This window comes from Balaenoptera borealis (assembly GCF_965194805.1).
Source record: "Balaenoptera borealis genome assembly, chromosome: 12".
Lineage (NCBI taxonomy): Eukaryota > Metazoa > Chordata > Mammalia > Artiodactyla > Balaenopteridae > Balaenoptera > Balaenoptera borealis.
The window spans coordinates 31,134,184-31,151,733 of NC_138869.1; the positions used below are offsets into that span (position 1 = coordinate 31,134,184).

Genomic DNA, 17,550 nt, shown 5'->3' on the forward strand with positions numbered 1-17,550 from the left:
CCATCAGGGGCTCATGTCAGCTCAGACTGGCACTCTGCCCAGATGCTAGGTAAGCCAGGCTCTCCTCTTGGGAGATCTACTGTGATTCCCAGAGACCAGTGAGTGGGGAAGGGCGTTTCCCACATCATATCCTTCGACCTTCGTTCCTCTTTAACAAGGCTAAACTAAGCTTCATCCATTGCTCTATTCAACTTAACTTTGAATGCCAGTGGAAATGGGGCTCCCTCTCTTCCCACTACTATTGAGGTCTCATTGTAAAGTCAGGTGTTAGCTCCTGCCAAATGAAGCTCCATCTCAAAATCTAGAAGAGCAGTTTCCAAGAACTAGGGATTCTTGGAAAGGCTACAAGGAAATCTTAGTGGTTACCCTGGAATAGTTTGTAGGGATAGCAAATGCATGGGGCAAATTTCTCACCAACTCGATTTCATGCTAATTCCAAGTGATTCCTTCTAGTGCTCTGTGAAGACCCCTGGCAACTTTCTGAGCATCTGTCTTGCATTTGCCTAACAAGATAATTAACACTTTTTGTCATTCTGGCAGCTTGGGAGGGGAGGGGGATGTGACAGGCAGCATGCCTTGATGCCTCAATGCCTCGATGCCTCGGGTTAACCCTGCATTCACCCGACCCAGGAAGAAGGCGGGGCTAAGTTTAGCGTTGTCCAGGCGGAGGTCTCCGCACTGACCTCTCTGATTCTGTCTGCAGCTGGGGCACCCAGGGTGACTTCTCTACGACCCACGCACTGCCCGCTGTGAAGGTGAAGCTGTTCACAGAGAGCACAGGAGTCCTGGCCTTGGAGGACAAGGAGCTGGGACGGGTAAGTGCTCCCCATCACAAGGATTCTCCATCACAAGAAGCTGTGGAGGGCCGGAGTCCCCGGGTCCCGAGAGGCAGTACCGCCAATTTCTGATAAGCCCAGCTTCGAGGTTTGACTCCCTGGCTCTACTCTTCATTGACTGTGTGACCTTGGGCAAGACCCCCAACCTCGCCAAGCCTCAGTTTCCCCTCTTTAAATATGTGTGCATTGCAGACGATAGGTCAGGAGTTCTCAGCACCATGAGCCCCAGACACCCTTGAGAGCAAGGATGTGCAATACCCTTTCTATCGTGAAGCAAAAGTATTAGATAATTTAACAGACCGACACCCTAACGATTTTAAAGTCAGCACAGTGACATAATATAAAAGAGACATAAAAGGGAAATTATAATAATTTCAAAATGTAAAGATTCAACCACAGCTGTACTGAAGACCCAAGGAAGGAGTCTTTACTTTTCCCATATGGAGAATCACTGCGCAGGTGACAAAGTCCCCTGCAGAGGATGGGGGCTCAAAACCCCAAGTATCAGTAATTTACTGAAAAAGTGAACCAATCTTGGTAACAAAGTTTCCTTGATTTCCCTGGAAAAGTGCCAAACACACTTATAGTGTATATGTAAAAAAGATTTAGGAGCTAGACTCATTTGATCACCAGCGGTTTTTTCTACCTCCGTTCATATCTGGTGGGAATATTCAAAAATCAGGTGGGTTGTACGATTCCTCATCGTTGAGGAGTAGCTCGCTCACTGCAGGATGATTAGTATCCCTGGGCCCCGCCCATTCAATACCAGCAGAGCCCAGCACCAATTATTTTGTCAACCAAAAATGTCCCCCAAATTTCTGAAACATCTCAAGGGGTGGTACCAATCCTTTTGAGTACCACTGAGATAATAATTCTTTTTTTAAAAAAATATTTATTTATTTATTTGGCTGTGTCATGTCTTAGTTGCGGCTCACGGGTCTTTTAGTTGCAGCATGCAGACTCTCAGTTGTGGCATGCATGAGGGATCTAGTTCCCCAACCAGGGATCGAACCCAGGCCCCCTGCGTTGGGAGGGCAGAGTCTTAACCACTGGATCACGAGGGAAGTCCCAAAATTTTTAGTAGTCTGTTTTTTTTTGGGCCACACTGTGCAGCATATGGGATCTTAGATCTTAGTTCCCCGACCGGGGTTTGAACCCGTGCCCCCTGCATTGGAAGCACGGAGTCTTAACCACTGGACCGCCAGGGAAGTCCCCAATAATTCTTATCTGAATAATTTCTTTTATAATATCTTCTTACATCTCAGCTCTTGACTCTGTACCAAACAGATTTTCAGAACACAAGTTGGATTTGTTCCTTGCTAGCTTAAAATGCTTCTATGACTCCATACCGCTTATAGTAAAATCTGAACTCTGTAGCACAGCCCACAGAGACTCGGGTGATCTGGCTCCTGCCCACCTCCCCAGCCTCATTTGCTTTCGCCTTTCTCCTCATCCAGTATGCACCAGCATCGCTGGCCAAATTTTAGTCCCTCAAATAAACCGAATTCTTTCTCATCTCAGCAGTCTTCGTCTCTGCCTGGAGCACTCTCCCCACTGCCCAGCTCTTCCAAAGGCCACTTGCTTCTCTATATAAATGCCACCTCCTCCTCGGACAGCCCTTTGCTGACTGCCCATCCGCCTTCATTTACTACTTCAGCTCCTCCCCGTTCACATCCTCCACCGAACCTATCACCAATGAGACAGAGAGAATTTACAGAAATGTTGGCTTCTGTCTCCCCCACTGGACTGGAAAACTCCATGGGGAGAGAAACCTATTTTTTTCCTTTTTTAAAATTAAAGTGTAGTCAATTTACAATATGTTATTGGTTTCAGGTATGCAATGTAGTGATTCAATATTTTTATAGATTATACTCTATTTATAGTTATTATAAAATATTGGCTCTATTCCTTGTGTTACACAATATATCCTTATATCTTATTTTATACGTAGTGGTTTGTACCTCTTAACGCCCTACCCCTTTTTGCCCCTGCCACCATCCCTCTTCCCATTGCAAGGGAGATACCATGACCGTGAAACTTAAAATTATTTTGTTCACCACCCTATTCCTATACCCAGAGCCCAGCACATAGACTTAATAAATTTCATTTCTACTGGTTGAATGCATAATCCCTTCTGAAAGCTCTGTGACATTAGCCAATAAATTTAACCTCTCTGATCCTCTGATACAGCATCTGTAGAAAAATGACAGAATATCCCAAAGCAAGCACACAGGTACACACACCTAAGAACACCAGCAAGAACACATTAACCACGCTTTCTTTTGTTTTTAATTAATTTATTTATTTGTTTATTTTTGGCCACGTTGGGTCTTCATTGCTGCGTGCGGGCCTTCTCTAGTTGCAGCGAGCAGGGGCTACTCTTCGTTGCAGTGCGCGGGCTTCTCATTGCAGTGGCTTCTCTTGTTGCGGAGCAGGGGCTCTAGGCGCGCCAGCTTCAGTAGTTGTGGCACGTGGGCTCAGTAGTTGTGGCTCACGGGCTCCAGAGCACAGACTCAGTAGTTGTGGCACACAGGCTTAGTTGCTCCGTGGCATGTGGGATCTTCCCGGACCAGGGCTCAAACCCATGTCCCCTGCATTGGCAGGCAGATTCTTAACCACTGCACTACCAGCGAAGTCCCCTTCCTTTGTTTTTTCAATTCCTTAATCTGGCTTTCATCTATAGAACTGACCTGGAATCATATTACTAGGACCTAGACCGCAGATGGAAGTAAAACAAAAGGTAAACAAGGCTGATAGCAAAAAGAGTGCCCCCCACAAAAAAAGAAAGGGAATGAAAGAAAAGAAGAGGTTTACCCATTTTCTTTGGGAAATGACAAATATTCACTTCTGTCCCTAGGGAAAGAGAGACACACAGAGTGGGGGAAGGACCCTGCCTTTTCTTTTTCTTCAAACCTTTCTTTTTCCATGAAGACATGAATCAGGAATCAGGAGAGTCTCAGAGACCTAGAATATCAGTGTTAGAAGAGGCAAGTCCAGGAACCATCAACCTGAGTCCACTCCATGGGTCTCAGGAGCCCCTTGAAACCGTTTACACATGTTGGGGGGAGGGGCATATGTGCATTTTTCTGGACTTGCTAATCCAAAGCATTCACCAGCTTCTCAAAGCTGTTTCCGCTCGAAAAAGTTAAAACACACTGGGCTAGTCAAAGTCTTTTCCTTTATAGAGGAGAAAATTGATTCCTGTGGAAGGCAGGAGACACCCCCCCAGAGCCACCCAGTTAGCTGGGGCCCATGCACAGTTGCATGTTTACCACTGGCCAGGCTACTGTCCTGAGGGCTCTGTGTGCAGCCCCTCACTGATTCTTTATCTGAATCCTATGAGGAAGGTCCAGTTATTACTCCTCCTGTACAGACCACTACACTGGGGCCCAGAGGAGGTAAGTGACTTCCCAGGAATGATGCCACGTCATCTCTATTTTTACTACACGGCGTTGTCCCTATGCAAAAATAAAAATCTTGGCTCTGCTGCTGGGGTGAAGGCCACGAGCTTGCCATTAATCTCTTAACAAATCATACTCTCCTCCAGTCTCATGACACATTCCCCCAGATACTAGTTGATACTTCCTTCCTGCCACAGAAACTTTCCACCTTTGCGGTGGAGCCCGCCTGCCTGGCCCTTGCGCTGGTGGGACGGGCGCCCTCTGCTGGCAGCACCTCCACAGACAGCGGCTGGGGGACAAAAGTGCTCTTTTTTAAAGTGATTCCTTGGACCCCTTGGAAAAGTGTTTCTACGCGCTGATTTTTCCCAAGTGTAGGAGGACGTAGCCACATTCAAGATTCTGATGCTGTGTTCATTCACCCAACAGTATTTAGTTTGTTCCATTTTTATTTTTATGTTTCCTTTTTGTTAACCTTTGAACTGAAAAATAACTCATGCATATAGTAAAAAATAATCAAAATGGATATATAGTGAAAACTAATGATCCCACCCAACTGACTTGAGTATCTTTTCCCAGAGAAAAACCTTGTTTTCAATTTACTGGGCATTCTTCCCGAAATATTCTATGCATGTACAAGCATAGCATATACAAGCATATTTGTATATATCCCTCTTAAAATAAAAAAGAAAGAGAGCACAGTTGGAAGTTACTGTGTGCATACTGCTCTGCACTTTGCTTGAAATATCAGGATATTTGGAGATTAGTCTGTATCAGCCCATACTGGCTTCCCTTTTGTTTCCATAGCTACATACACTGTGTAGATATATCATAATTTATTTAGATTGTTTCCAGTCTTTGGCTGTATAAACAATGCCTCTATGAATAACCTTGAGTTTATTTCTTTGCACATATGTGTGTGTGTGTGTATATATATACATGTAGGATAAATTTCAAAAAAAGTATCTTGCTGAATGAAATTTGAATTTTGACGGATACTACCAAATTGTCCCCTAAAGAGTATACACCAATTATAATTTCACAAAAGGCATGAGAGAGTTTCTCTTCCTCCACACTCTTGACAACAGTGCAATACTCTCAACCTTGTACTCATCAAATAGGGTTACGGGCCCACTGTGTCCATTCATTTGCGCTATGCACTGAGCAAACAGGAATAACGACAGTCAAAAATCCTTAACCACACAGAACGTAAGGAATAGAGACATAAAACCAGAAGTTACAATGCAGTGTGGTGAGTGCCCTGCTAGAGAAAGGACACCTGGGAAGCACACAGCAAGGGGACATAATCTAGTCTGAAGAGCAGGCACGCCTTCCCGGGGGGGAATGCAGAGGTAAGGAGAGACATAGAGGCTAAGTGCTTGAGAGGATCAGCCAGGTAAAGGCTCAGGGTAAAACCGTCCCCCAGAAGGACCTGCCCAAATACCCAGGTAACTAAGAGAAGCTGGGGCTGGCTGACGTACAGCTTACTGCAGAGGATGGGTTGTGTTCCCATATCAGTATCACCACATCAAAGCACAGCACACATGGGCCTCGGCTGAGATGACAGAGTACGCAACTAGCAGCCTGGAATGTCCAGATGAGGTGCGTGGACTGCTCGGGACTCATGTGCACCCATAAGGACCCTAATAATTCAGGGGGGCTGACACTTACAAAGGAGTCGCCGGCCCGTCGGGCACGTGGCGGAGTGGGGATGAAGATGGAGGAGGACAGCGGTGACATCCCTCCATCCACCCTAGACAGGAGGTGTCCCCAGGGAGCGACCACGGCGGGGAAGAAGCCTTTGTGGAGCGGCCAGTCGTGAGCTGCGGCCATTTGTGTCGGCGAATGGACACCATATTGCCGGTGGGAAGCGCGCCAGGATCCCTATGGTGGATGGCCTGTTAACAAGCTCCGGGTGCCCAGAGCGCCCCACCCGCTTTGATTTTGCCAAGCGAGCAGACGCAGAAGGAGGCCCTGGGCCTTACCTGCTGCTCTTCTGGCCCTGGTGGGGTTTCTCTTACCAGTTCCTCCCCTTCCTTGTTTCCCAGCACATCACCCACCGACCCAGCCCCACCTCTCAGCCCAAAGTAGCACAGCGGAGAGGGTAAGCTATGCTGAGATCGGCAAGTCCTTCCTCTCCATCTTCCACAGTCTGGGGTCTCAGGATACGGAACATGGTACAAGGTGACATACAGGGACAGGTGTTATCTCGAGAGATAACACAAGAGGTCTCCACGACCCCGTGGCACCCTGACTTACTCATTTCCTTCCAGCACCCTAAGGCATATCACTGTTCACTAGTGCCAGTCACGTGAACTGCTACATTTTATGATAGAATTTCAACTAAATTAACCCTCACAAAATGAGCAAATGGCTGAAAAGACTATTACAGCAGAGCTATGATCTGAAGATAATACTGGTATTGCAAGCCTGGCAAACAACGTGAAAATGGTAGAGGTGACATCAGTCCTGCTAACAAGTAGTTCTGCCATCCATGTCACGAGATAAAAACAGTGCGGGTGCACTCAGGATGAGAGGTCAATGGAGACATTTTGAGATATCTACAAGTCCACTTGAACCACAGATTCGCATCCAGTATCCTCAACAATGAGTCTTGCCTGACATATATATGGTACCATAACTTATAGCGAATAATGGTACAAAGCCACCATGGTTACCAAGATATTTAAAAATAGAGTTTTTTGGGAATTCCCTGGCGGTCCAGTGGTTAGGACTCCGCACTTCCACTGCAGGGGGCACGGGTTCGATCCCTGGTCAGGGAACTAAGATCCCGCGAGCAGCGTGGCACAGCCAAAAAAATAAATGAATTTTTAAAAATAAAAATAGAGTTCTTTACCTTTAGCCCATCTTTTTAAAACTTCTATATTTGTGTATGTTTTATGATATATGTAATAATGCAGTATATTAATACAAAGTAAACATACATCATGTAAAAGATACATGGATATATATTTGACTGATATTTATACATTTATATTGATATATTTTTATATTACTAGTGATCTATTTAAAGATATTTGGCTTATTGCTCAAAAATATTTTACTGAAGTAGGGCAGGATCAAAAAAAAAAAAGTTGGCAGCCTCCGGTTTGAAAAATCAGGCCTTCTTGTATTTTAATCATGTCATTAGACCTTGAGAAGCCTCAAATGTTGGGTTTAGCAAGAATATACAATTTTTTTTTCATCGAAGAGAGGGAATTTAGTGGAAAAAAGAGGGCTGGGCCTGGAATCAGGAGGGGTCAAAAATCAGAGCAAGCAAGGCATGTCAAGTGGGCTGATTTCATTTTCCTGCCATGATCTTCTCCTCTTCTCAAAGCTCTTGTTCCACAATCACACAGAAAGCCATGTGTGTCTACTCTGCAAGCACAGGCCAAGCTTGCATGATGGCGGTGAGGCCGACACAGCACCTAGAAGGCTAGAGTGTCCACCCCTGAGACTCTGAGCCCCTCCTGTCCCTCTGCAGAGGTGAAAGAAACCCAGGAAAGGAGCCTGCCTTCCCTGTCCCTGGAAAAAACAGACAGCCTGCACCAAAGCAGGGCACACTGCCACCGCAGAAACAGATCTTAGCAGGCCCAGCTTTGGTTGTGCCTATATCTCGTCCACATTCCCTTCGTTTAGGGGATTTTCCAAATATTTCACTCCTCCTTGAATGCACATTTCCTAGACCCCATGGGGCTCCTGAGTGAGAACTCTTTCGTCGCCTCCTGAAAAAGTGGATTTACTGGAGAAGTGGGTCCCCTTCTGGGTTCACTTACAGCATCTGTGACAGTGAGAACTGGGACAGAAGACGCAAGTCACAGCACTGACTCTGAAGCACCCTGGTGAAAGGCATTTCCTAAGAGCAGGTCCTTCTTCAAGCTGCATGCACTTCCCTCTGGGCCAGGACAGGGTTGGGTGCTGTGTGATAAGACATCAAGTCCAGGTGAAATCACATTGAAATGTGGGACCCTAAGCACATCCCTTCTCACCTCTAAGTCTCACATTTCTCATGAAATATGGTCCCTTCCCTCTTCCCCTGCAGCCTCGGAAGGATTTCTCCTCTTGACATAGTGGAAGAAATCCTGATGAATGGAAAAAAAAGAGTAGACTAGAGGTTCTCTCTAATATAGAAGGACACTTCTTTCTCTTACACATCCATCTTCTTATTTGAGGAGAGTAATGTGTGGAGTGCATTCTCAGTTCAGGGTTGTTTTAGTACTTCTGAACTTTAGAAAAGTACAAAAGCAGGATCACAGAAATCGTGATCCCTACTCTTACAGAATTAGCCAGAGAGAGAGAGAAGAGAGCAAAGAATGCCAGTTTTGTCCTCAGGCCGGGCTGCTTGGCACCAGCCAGCCCTGGTAGGTGGAGCCTTGGATCTGAGTCCGATGCCCAGGCCTCCACTTCATTTAACTGCCTTCCCGCTGGCTGTGGGACATGGATGAGACCCTCAATTCTCAGCAGCCAAGTTTCTCGTCTATGAAAACATGCCCATAACATTGTTCCTATTTTCTGGCTGATGCGCTTGTCCTTCTCCCCTGCAGGTTATTCTCCATCCCACCCCCAACAGCCCCAAACAGTCAGAGTGGCACAAAATGACAGTCTCCAAAAACTGCCCCGATCAAGACCTCAAAATCAAACTTGCTGTCCGAATGGATAAGCCTCAAAACATGAAGCATTCTGGGTAAGTGTTCCTTCTCCGAGTGGTAATTTTGGACCCACCCCATTCATTTCTTAAAATATTTAAAAATAAGAATAAAGTTGATCTTCAGAGAACGACATGGAAGAAAAGCCAAAGAAATATGAGAGATTATTAAAATACATGACTTTGATATTTACTGTATAAGCTTCCTCAATTCTTATGATTACTGTATTTGCATTTGCTAGACCATCAGGATAGGGTCATTGCCTCATCCTTTTCTAATAGAATTTCCAGTACACTTCAAAACCTTCCTAGATTCATGCTGGGTGATTCTGGTCTAAGAGGTTTTACTGGCTTCACATACCTCCTTAAAGGCATCCAGATCTTTCAGATTCTCTGAATCATGCACTTACACCTTTATTAACAACCATATCCAGGAGGTGTAAGCAAGTTGCTGTAGGCGACCTTCAAACAATCAACTCACGTTGAATCAGTTTTAGTGTTTAGCATAACATTTAAATTAACCAGAGAGTAGAAATTTTATGATTGTCTTCAGTTTCTTAAGGTTTGAGAGGAAAGACCAATTAAGTAATCTCAAGTAGGATAAAAAGAATAGGTAAAATGTAGTTTTATTTTGCAGATCAAACCAATGGTTTGTATAGGAAATGTTTATTGGCAAGTGGGTATATGCTGAACCCCATTGCCTATTAAACTAAATTGCTTGGACACCACTATCTCAGAAAATGTGACCACTTAGAAAGGAGCTGGGCCATTTACCTCTGACTAGGGGAATGTTTAACCAGTGGAAGGGAATGGGTTGTTTTCCAAGGATTCTGCAGGTACCATTTGCCAATCAGCTATCATTCTGCTTATGTGTTTGTGAAAGGACTTAACGTAATAAAACTGACATGAAAATTGAAGCTTGGTTATGTGCTAGAGATGTGGGGAATTCAAACACCCAATACCAGGGGCTGGTGACTGATTGAGACAGATTTAAACAGAAGCCCGTGAGAGGTTCAGGAGGGTGTGGTCGGGGTAGGAGGTGTACATCCCAGCAGCTGAGCACACCACAGCAGCATGCAGTCAGAGTAAGGAGCAGCGCCCTGGCCTTGGTGCCTCAGAGTTCTAGGGAACAAAGAAGGCTCAAGGTTCGAGTGAAAGATAGATACTTACTAGGGAGGGTATTGGAGGGGGTCGGGCATGGGGAACTCCAAAGGAAGCAAAGGTCTCCCACCAACTAGAGACTGGCTGCTGAACCTGGGCTCTGGCTAGGATTTGGAGAATTTCCATGGCATTGTCTTTTTTTTTTTTTTTTTAACATCTTTATTAGAGGATAATTGCTTTACAATGTTGTGTTAGTTGCTGCTGTATAACAAAGTGAATCAGCTGTACGTATACCTATATCCCCATATCCCCTCCCTCTTGTGTCTCCCTCCCACCCTCCCTATCCCACCCCTCTAGGTGGTCACAAAGCACCGAGCTGATCTCCCTGTGCTATGTAGCTGCTTCCCACTAGCTATCTATTTTACATTTGGTAGTGTATATATGTCCATGCTACTCTCTCACTTCGTCCCAGCTTACCCTTCCCCCTTCCCGTGTCCTCAAGTCCATTCTCTACGTCTGCTTCTTTATTCCTGTCCTGCCCCTAGGCTCATCAGAACATGGCATTGTCTTGAGGCCAAAGTATTCCTAGAGTTTTAGGTGGGATTTTGGCAAAGGTCTTCTGCCTGTGGCTGTGAGAAAGCTGTAGGAGAATGAGCCAGGCCCCTGCTATACACTCTGTCCTTTTTCAGCTGTCCACGATGAAGGGCTAGCTTTGCCTCATTTCAATTACCATCTCATGAAAATGATTGTGACATGTTTCTAAGGTCAGCTTTTCCTCCTTCTTATCATATTACTGGCATATATTCCCAAAATGTTAAATGGAATTTCTCCCTAATATCCCTTCCTCTGCAATAAAAACATCCTAGTTTCAAGACAAAGGATTTGAGAATTCTGTTAGGCTCCTGTAGCACCCAGGAACGGCGTTTGTGTCTTAAGCAAAGCATTGGCTCGTAAATACTCGGTAAATATTTGCTAAAGGAATGAGAGCATGAGTGAGCAGGATGGAGGGAAAGAGGGCGAAGTGAAGAGGGTAGAGCAGACGAAAAAGAGAAACAGAAATATGAATGAATATATCTGTCCTTAAACCTACTTTTTAAAGAAACTTCCTTAAAAAGATCAGTAGCTCAACCCACTTTCTAGGCCCCTTTGAAGCTCTGGGCTAGGAGTTTTACAAACACTCTCTCGTTTAATCCCTACGACAAGCACTTGACGTAGGTATTACTTTCCTTATTGGACAAATTCCCATTTCCCACATTCTCTTCATTTCTCTAACCAATCTGGATTAAGAAATTTTTCTCTTGATTCATCTGTAAAATTACTAACATATTTCAGACCATCTTGACCCTACGGATGATAGAAGAAATCTGTAACTCACTTCTGAGAAGCTCCACAGTGATTTCATTTTACTAGGCTGCCATCTAAAAATTACCCCTGCCAGGAAATATACCAGGAGGGCCTAGGGCAGCTCTGAAAGGTGGACAGTGGGTGCCTTAAAAACACTGTCAGACCCACTGTGGCCTAAATCAGGGCTGGACAACCTTAGCTACCCAAGGGATGATTCAAGGAAAATAAAAATGTTGTGAACTACATTTTTTTTCCATTTAAACTTAAAATAGGTTTATGAAGCCCTATTATATGGGGAAGGAGGATAGAAATATCAGAACAGTGTCACAGCTTACAGAATGAGAGAGAGAAAGGAATTTTTAAGAATCAACTCTGAGGTTATAAATTGTGTCTACTTCGATGTTTATTAAAACCTAAAGGAAACCTCAGAATTACTGTGTATTACTCCTTGTTGCTGGACTGTGGTTCCTGGAATGAGCCACTGAGCCATTCAGAATAACTTTATTGAATAGAAAAATGTCAGTGAGAAAATCAACACTGGCTTTTGGCCTTAAGACATGAGTATTGGGGATATCTGAGAATGAGCAGCGCCTCGGTGGCTTTCTAATTTTTCATCTTTTATATCCATATGGTGTTTTCAAGTTCAGGAAGTGCATTCACATGCATTATCTCATTTTATCCCTGAAACAGCCTCCCAAGGATTAGTTATTATTATCCCTCCATCTTAATAAATGGCCTCTCCCTTCACCCAGTTGCTCAGGCCAACATCCTCAGCGTCATCTGACACTTTTCTCTCTCTCTCACCCTTCATCTCATCCATCATCAAGTTCTTGTCACTCCACCTTCAAGGTAAATCTAGAGTTCAGCCTCTCATCACCACCTCCACACCATCATTCGAATCCAGGCCTCCCTCATTCTCCCTCTCACCTGTTGCACTTGTCAACAGTCCCCCCGCTGCTGTCCTTGCCCCCTATAGGCTCTTTCCCACCCTGAAGCCAGAGTAATTTTTTTTTAAACACAAGTCAGATCCTGCCACTTGAATGCTGGAAAATCTCCAGTGAGTCCCCATCTCATTCAAAATAAAAGTCAGTGTTGTCTCTGTGGCAACAAGGCCCTATCTAATAAGGACACCTCTACTATCTGACCTTGATCACGGCTCTAGCCTCCCTGGCCTCCTTGCTCTTCCCTGAAGACTTCGTGTGTACCCCCACTGCAGGGCCCTTGTCCCCACTGTTTCCTCTGCCTTGGATGCCCCTTCTCCCCCACCCAGATGGCCACATGGCTCCCCTTGATTTCTGTGTGTCTCTGTACCTTATCAGAATGCCTTTCCTGGCCCATCTGTGTCCTCTGTCTGTCTCTTACTCTGCTTTGTTTTCACCAGAGCACTTACAGTCATCTCACATACCAGCTATTTCTTCATTTATTATTTTGTTGTCTGTCTTCCCCACTGGACTTTGAGTTCCTTGTCAGCAGGGGCATCTGCCTTCTTTGTTCGAAGAAGCTAGTACAGGGCCTGACATGTAGTAAAAGGCCAATAAATTAGTTGTTGCATAAATGAATGTGAATGAATGAATCTCTACGAATAAGGAAACTGAGGATTAGAGTGGTGAACACACTTGCCCAAAGTCAGAGTAAGCATCAGAGCCAGGTCTAGAATTGTGTTATTTCTTTCCATGTGAAATGAAAGAAATCAACGTAACTGAGGACCTGAAACATGAATAAAATACAGAGCTTCCCATGGCTCCACTTGGAATTCATTCAGTGAACCGCAGCTTATAAGTCTTAGCCATGCTTTTTTTTTTTTTTTGGCTGAATATTTTTAATTTAATAAAAGCTATAAAACTTACATCCAAAAAGTTCAACAAACCCATGTTTAAGAAACATGAAAAAAATTACAGCAAGCTACAGTGTAAGTATAAAGCTAATAACCAGTGATAAAATCATAAAAGCAGCCAGAGAACAAAGAAATGTTACACACAAAAGAATAAAACAGTTCTTGTTAGAAGCATTGCAAGTGAGAAGACAGAGGAGCAACACCTTTAATGTACTCAAGTCTATAAACGCAATGAAAACATCTTTCAAAATGAATGACAAAATAGTTACCCACGCTTCTTAAAATCCCCTTTCCTCTTCCACCTTCTTAGCTGTGCCATTGCTCTAGACTTCTTGTTTTCAAAACCATCACACTCCTCTCCCTTCCCCATAAGTCCCCAAGACACCACTCATATTGACACAGACTCTCAAACAGAACTACCTAGACTGACCTAATTCAATATATTTAGGACTCCACTTTATTTCCCGTTGGCTTATTTTCTATAATTAGATCAATTAAATCAAGTTAGTTGATAGTGTTGTTTAAATCTTCTAAATCTTTACTGATTTTCTGCAAATTATTGAGATAGAGGTATTGAAATCTGACTATAATTGTGGATTTGTTTGTTTCTACTTAAGAGTTCTATCCATCTTTGCATCATATATTTTGAAGCTCCGTTATTAGATGCATAAGCATTTAAGATTACTGTGTCTTCTTGATGAATTGACCCTTTTATCATTATAAAATGATTTTCTTTATCCCTGGTAATATTCTTGGTCCTGAAATTTATTTTGTGTGACAGTAATAAATATAACCACTCCAGATTTTTTTAAAACCAGTGTTGGCATCATAATTCCTTTCCCATCCTTTTATTTTTTGCCTCTTTGTGTCTTTAGATTTAAAGTACATTTCTTGCAGGGAGCATAGAGTTAGGTCTACTGAGCACTTACTAGGGGCCAGTTACTGTGCTAACAACTTGATATGCATCATCTCCATCTCTCCTCACAACAACCAAATGAAGTAGATCCTATGCTATCCCCATTTTACAGCTGATTAAACTGAGGCATGGGGCAGCTAAGCCTAAGGACCTAAGGACCCAGAATTCCCACCTAGGTATTTCCACCTTGAGTTTGAGATGTAACCCCTCAGCTAAACTTTGGCTCACTGTACTAGAATGTTGATTATCTATTCATAAATCCAGATTTCCAAATATCTGGATGGCCTGAAGAGGTAGTTGAGGGTCACTAATGCCCACACAGGTAGATCTGTCTATGGAATGAAGAGCTGGAGGGGGAAGCCACCTGTATGTCTACAATGACAGAATTCCATCTGCTCCAGGTACTTTTCATTCTGCTTAATGAGGGTGTTTCAACCTAAGAAAATATAGAGCCAGAGCTGACTAGACAGAAACTGTACATTGTAGCCCTCAATTTTTCTTGGTTTTGACATCTGGTATGTGCCAAATTAGCAATAAATTCTGAGGAAGCCTCAGAGGGAAAGCCCTTCTTTCATGCAAACCAAATGATACTTTCCAAAGGAGGATTGTTCATTTTCCTCTTATCCCACTCAGCTTTCCCATTCAGAAGCCTTCAACCACAAGTCCTCTCTGTTTGATTGGAATAGCCATTCATGTTCTTAGTTCAATAAAGAAACCAAAGTTTGTCATCTATAAGAGGAAGAATAGCATGCTGAAGAGGGCCCTCTGGAACCAGAGTGTTCTGGGTGTAAATTCTGGCTATGTCATTCACCAGCTTGGCGCCCTGGAGAAACTACTTGACCTTTCTGAACTTCAGTTTCCTCAGCTGTAAAATAGGAGTGATAACATAATGACATACCAAGTAATAATTGCTTACTTTGTGCCAGATATTGTTCTAAGCCCTTTATGTTTCATTAACTTCTTTAATCCTCACAGCAACACTTGAAGTAGGTACCATTATTACTGTCCCCATTGTACAGATAAGAAAACTGAGGTAGAGATAAGTTTAGTAACTTGCCCAAGGTCATACAGGAACGTAAGCAACATAAGCTTAAGCAACGTAAGCTCCAGATTCAAGCTCTTAACCCTTCCAGGTGGGTATAATAAATTCACATAAAGTACCTGGCACAGCACAGAAGACTAGTAAGACTTCACGAGCAGTAGCTAGTATTTTTATTATGAAGGAAAAAATTAATGATACCATATGTATTACATTCTGTGGGTTCACGTGAACTCCTTTTCCTACTTCCGTTCTCATCAGTTAAAACTATAAACACTTCAGAGGTCAGAGCTGTGTTTGTTGTTTTGAATCTCTTTATGTGGATTCAAGTTAAGAAGTAAGAAAAATTGGTAGTAGCGGCCAGAAAAGCATGAGAGTTACAACCTTACTAGGCATTACTAAAAATAGAAAATTTTTCCCCCTTTGTCTTTATTTATCTTTTAATTCATCTATTTCCCGATGTACATATGTCCAAGGAGATTTCTTGCCACATATTTAGCTATTAATAACTACTCGTAATGATATGCTTACCTCTGTACTCAAAGATGTTTTATAATAAGGCTGATATTTATTGTGCATCTACTTCCTGCCATGCCTCGTGCTTATACTTCACAAGCATCATCTCATTTAATCTCCACAACCACCCTGCAAGAGAGGGACCATTCCTGGCCCTGTTATCCAGAGCACCGAGTGGTGAAGCATCTTGTCCAACATCTCAGATTAACCACTAGAACTGGAACACTATACTCTTAATCGGTACAGACCAATAACCCTGTCTCTCCTTAGACCTGGCTGAGGGTTCCTGTTATGTCCATTTCTACCATGGATACATTTATATATTATTTCAAGAAGGTTAAGAGCACCGTCCAGGGCAGCTAGGTAATCCACGTAAACAGAGCTGACCACGTTGGCCTCGGGGCTGATGCACTTACCAGCCGTCCAGCCACTTCCACGGCCTCAGCCTCAGTCCAGCCGCCATCCTCTCTCTGTGGTCTGCACCACTGTAACCATCTCACTGGTGTCCCTGCCTCCTCTCTTGCCTTTTCCATCTACAGTGCATTAACCACTCAGCAGCCACTGGGATAATCTTAAATAGAAACATAATTGTGTCACTCCCCTGCTTAAAACCCTTCCATAGTTTCCCATCCTTATTTAGATTGCGTGTATTCCTGATCTAATTTGCCCATTAAAAGCTCACTCTGTCTGCCGTGTAATGAAAAGAGTTAGAGTGAAAGCAGGGAGACCCGAGAGGAGCCTCTTGCTGTGGTCTGGGTAGACATGATGGTAGCTTGAATGGGGAGTAGCAGTGGAGGTAGAAATAGATGGGATATATTTTGGGAGAAAAAAAAAAACAAACTCAGAGAACTTGGCGGTGGAGTGCATGTCTCTATGCAATGTTTGCAACTCTCAGCAGAAAGTTTGATAAAGATGGCTCTAGTTTCCCAAGGCATTCAGAAATAACTGAAATATAGCAAATGTATACTGACCACCTACCATACATCAAATGCTGTGCTAGGAATTTAGAAAGGAAAATTTAGGAAAAGAGAACAAGTTTCCTTCCTTCAAGGAACTCACAATCCAATAGAAACAATACATATGAAAATTAATAAATTATAGCAGTGTGATCATGATCATTGTAACTACCAGCAGAATTATCTGCAGGGCCCAGGAGGTGATGACATCACGGTAAGGGTTCAAACTTAGGAAGAATATGAATTCTAACATAAGGAGCAGGGAGAAGGCATTCCAGGCACCATAACATGTGCAAAGTTATGGGGGTGTGCAACTTTAGGGTGTGGTGAGGAATTACAGATAATATAAGGCACAGAAGCTAAATTTAGAGAGTGACGCATAGCTGGCAAACGAAGTCATTTTTAGGCCAGGTCAAGATGCTCCATTTTGTTTCTATAGGCTAAGGTTTCCCTGGGTCTGTTCTTACCACTGATGGTACACAAAATTGTTTAGTGGTATACAGACAAGCATATATTAGTTAAACAGTTACTTATGTATTTTAATGTGCGTTATATAATATAAAATTAGTATAGCAAAGCTACAGTGTAAAGTTTCCTTTCAAAATAAATTTATTCACGTTAGATAAGTCAATTTAAAGAAAAAAGGCAAGTAAATCATACAGTAGATGGACCAATCTGAGATAAATCATGGAAGTGCAAGATGAGTGATCAAAGTTGCGGGCTCCCCTCGTGTCAGCGGGGGGAGACTCACTGAAGGAGTTTCAGCAGGGAAATTCATACATGCAGATGGTAGGATCCGTCCCACAGCCAGGAGGAGGATGAAACTCATTCTGGTGAAACCGATTAAGAGTTTCGTCTGTGGTTTACCGTGGCCATAAAATGTGTGCTGGGACTGAAAGAGTGGAGGTGTGAGCAAAGTAAGGAACTTTGCAGGAGGTAAAAATCAAGTGCACTTGGTAATTGAA

The 17,550-nt window shown here is 43.4% G+C and overlaps 1 protein-coding gene across 29 annotated transcripts in view; it reads left to right on the plus strand.

Moving 5' to 3' along the window:
* The window catches only part of CADPS (calcium dependent secretion activator), a 781,950-nt gene that overhangs the window by 585,057 nt on the left and 179,343 nt on the right, over positions 1-17,550 (plus strand). For all 29 annotated transcript variants that reach the window (XM_082344670.1, XM_082344669.1, XM_082344650.1 and 26 more), the window contains 2 exons: positions 704-815; positions 8,779-8,918. In XM_082344670.1, the coding sequence (XP_082200796.1) occupies positions 704-815; positions 8,779-8,918 (252 nt within the window). The remainder of the gene's footprint in view (positions 1-703; positions 816-8,778; positions 8,919-17,550) is intronic.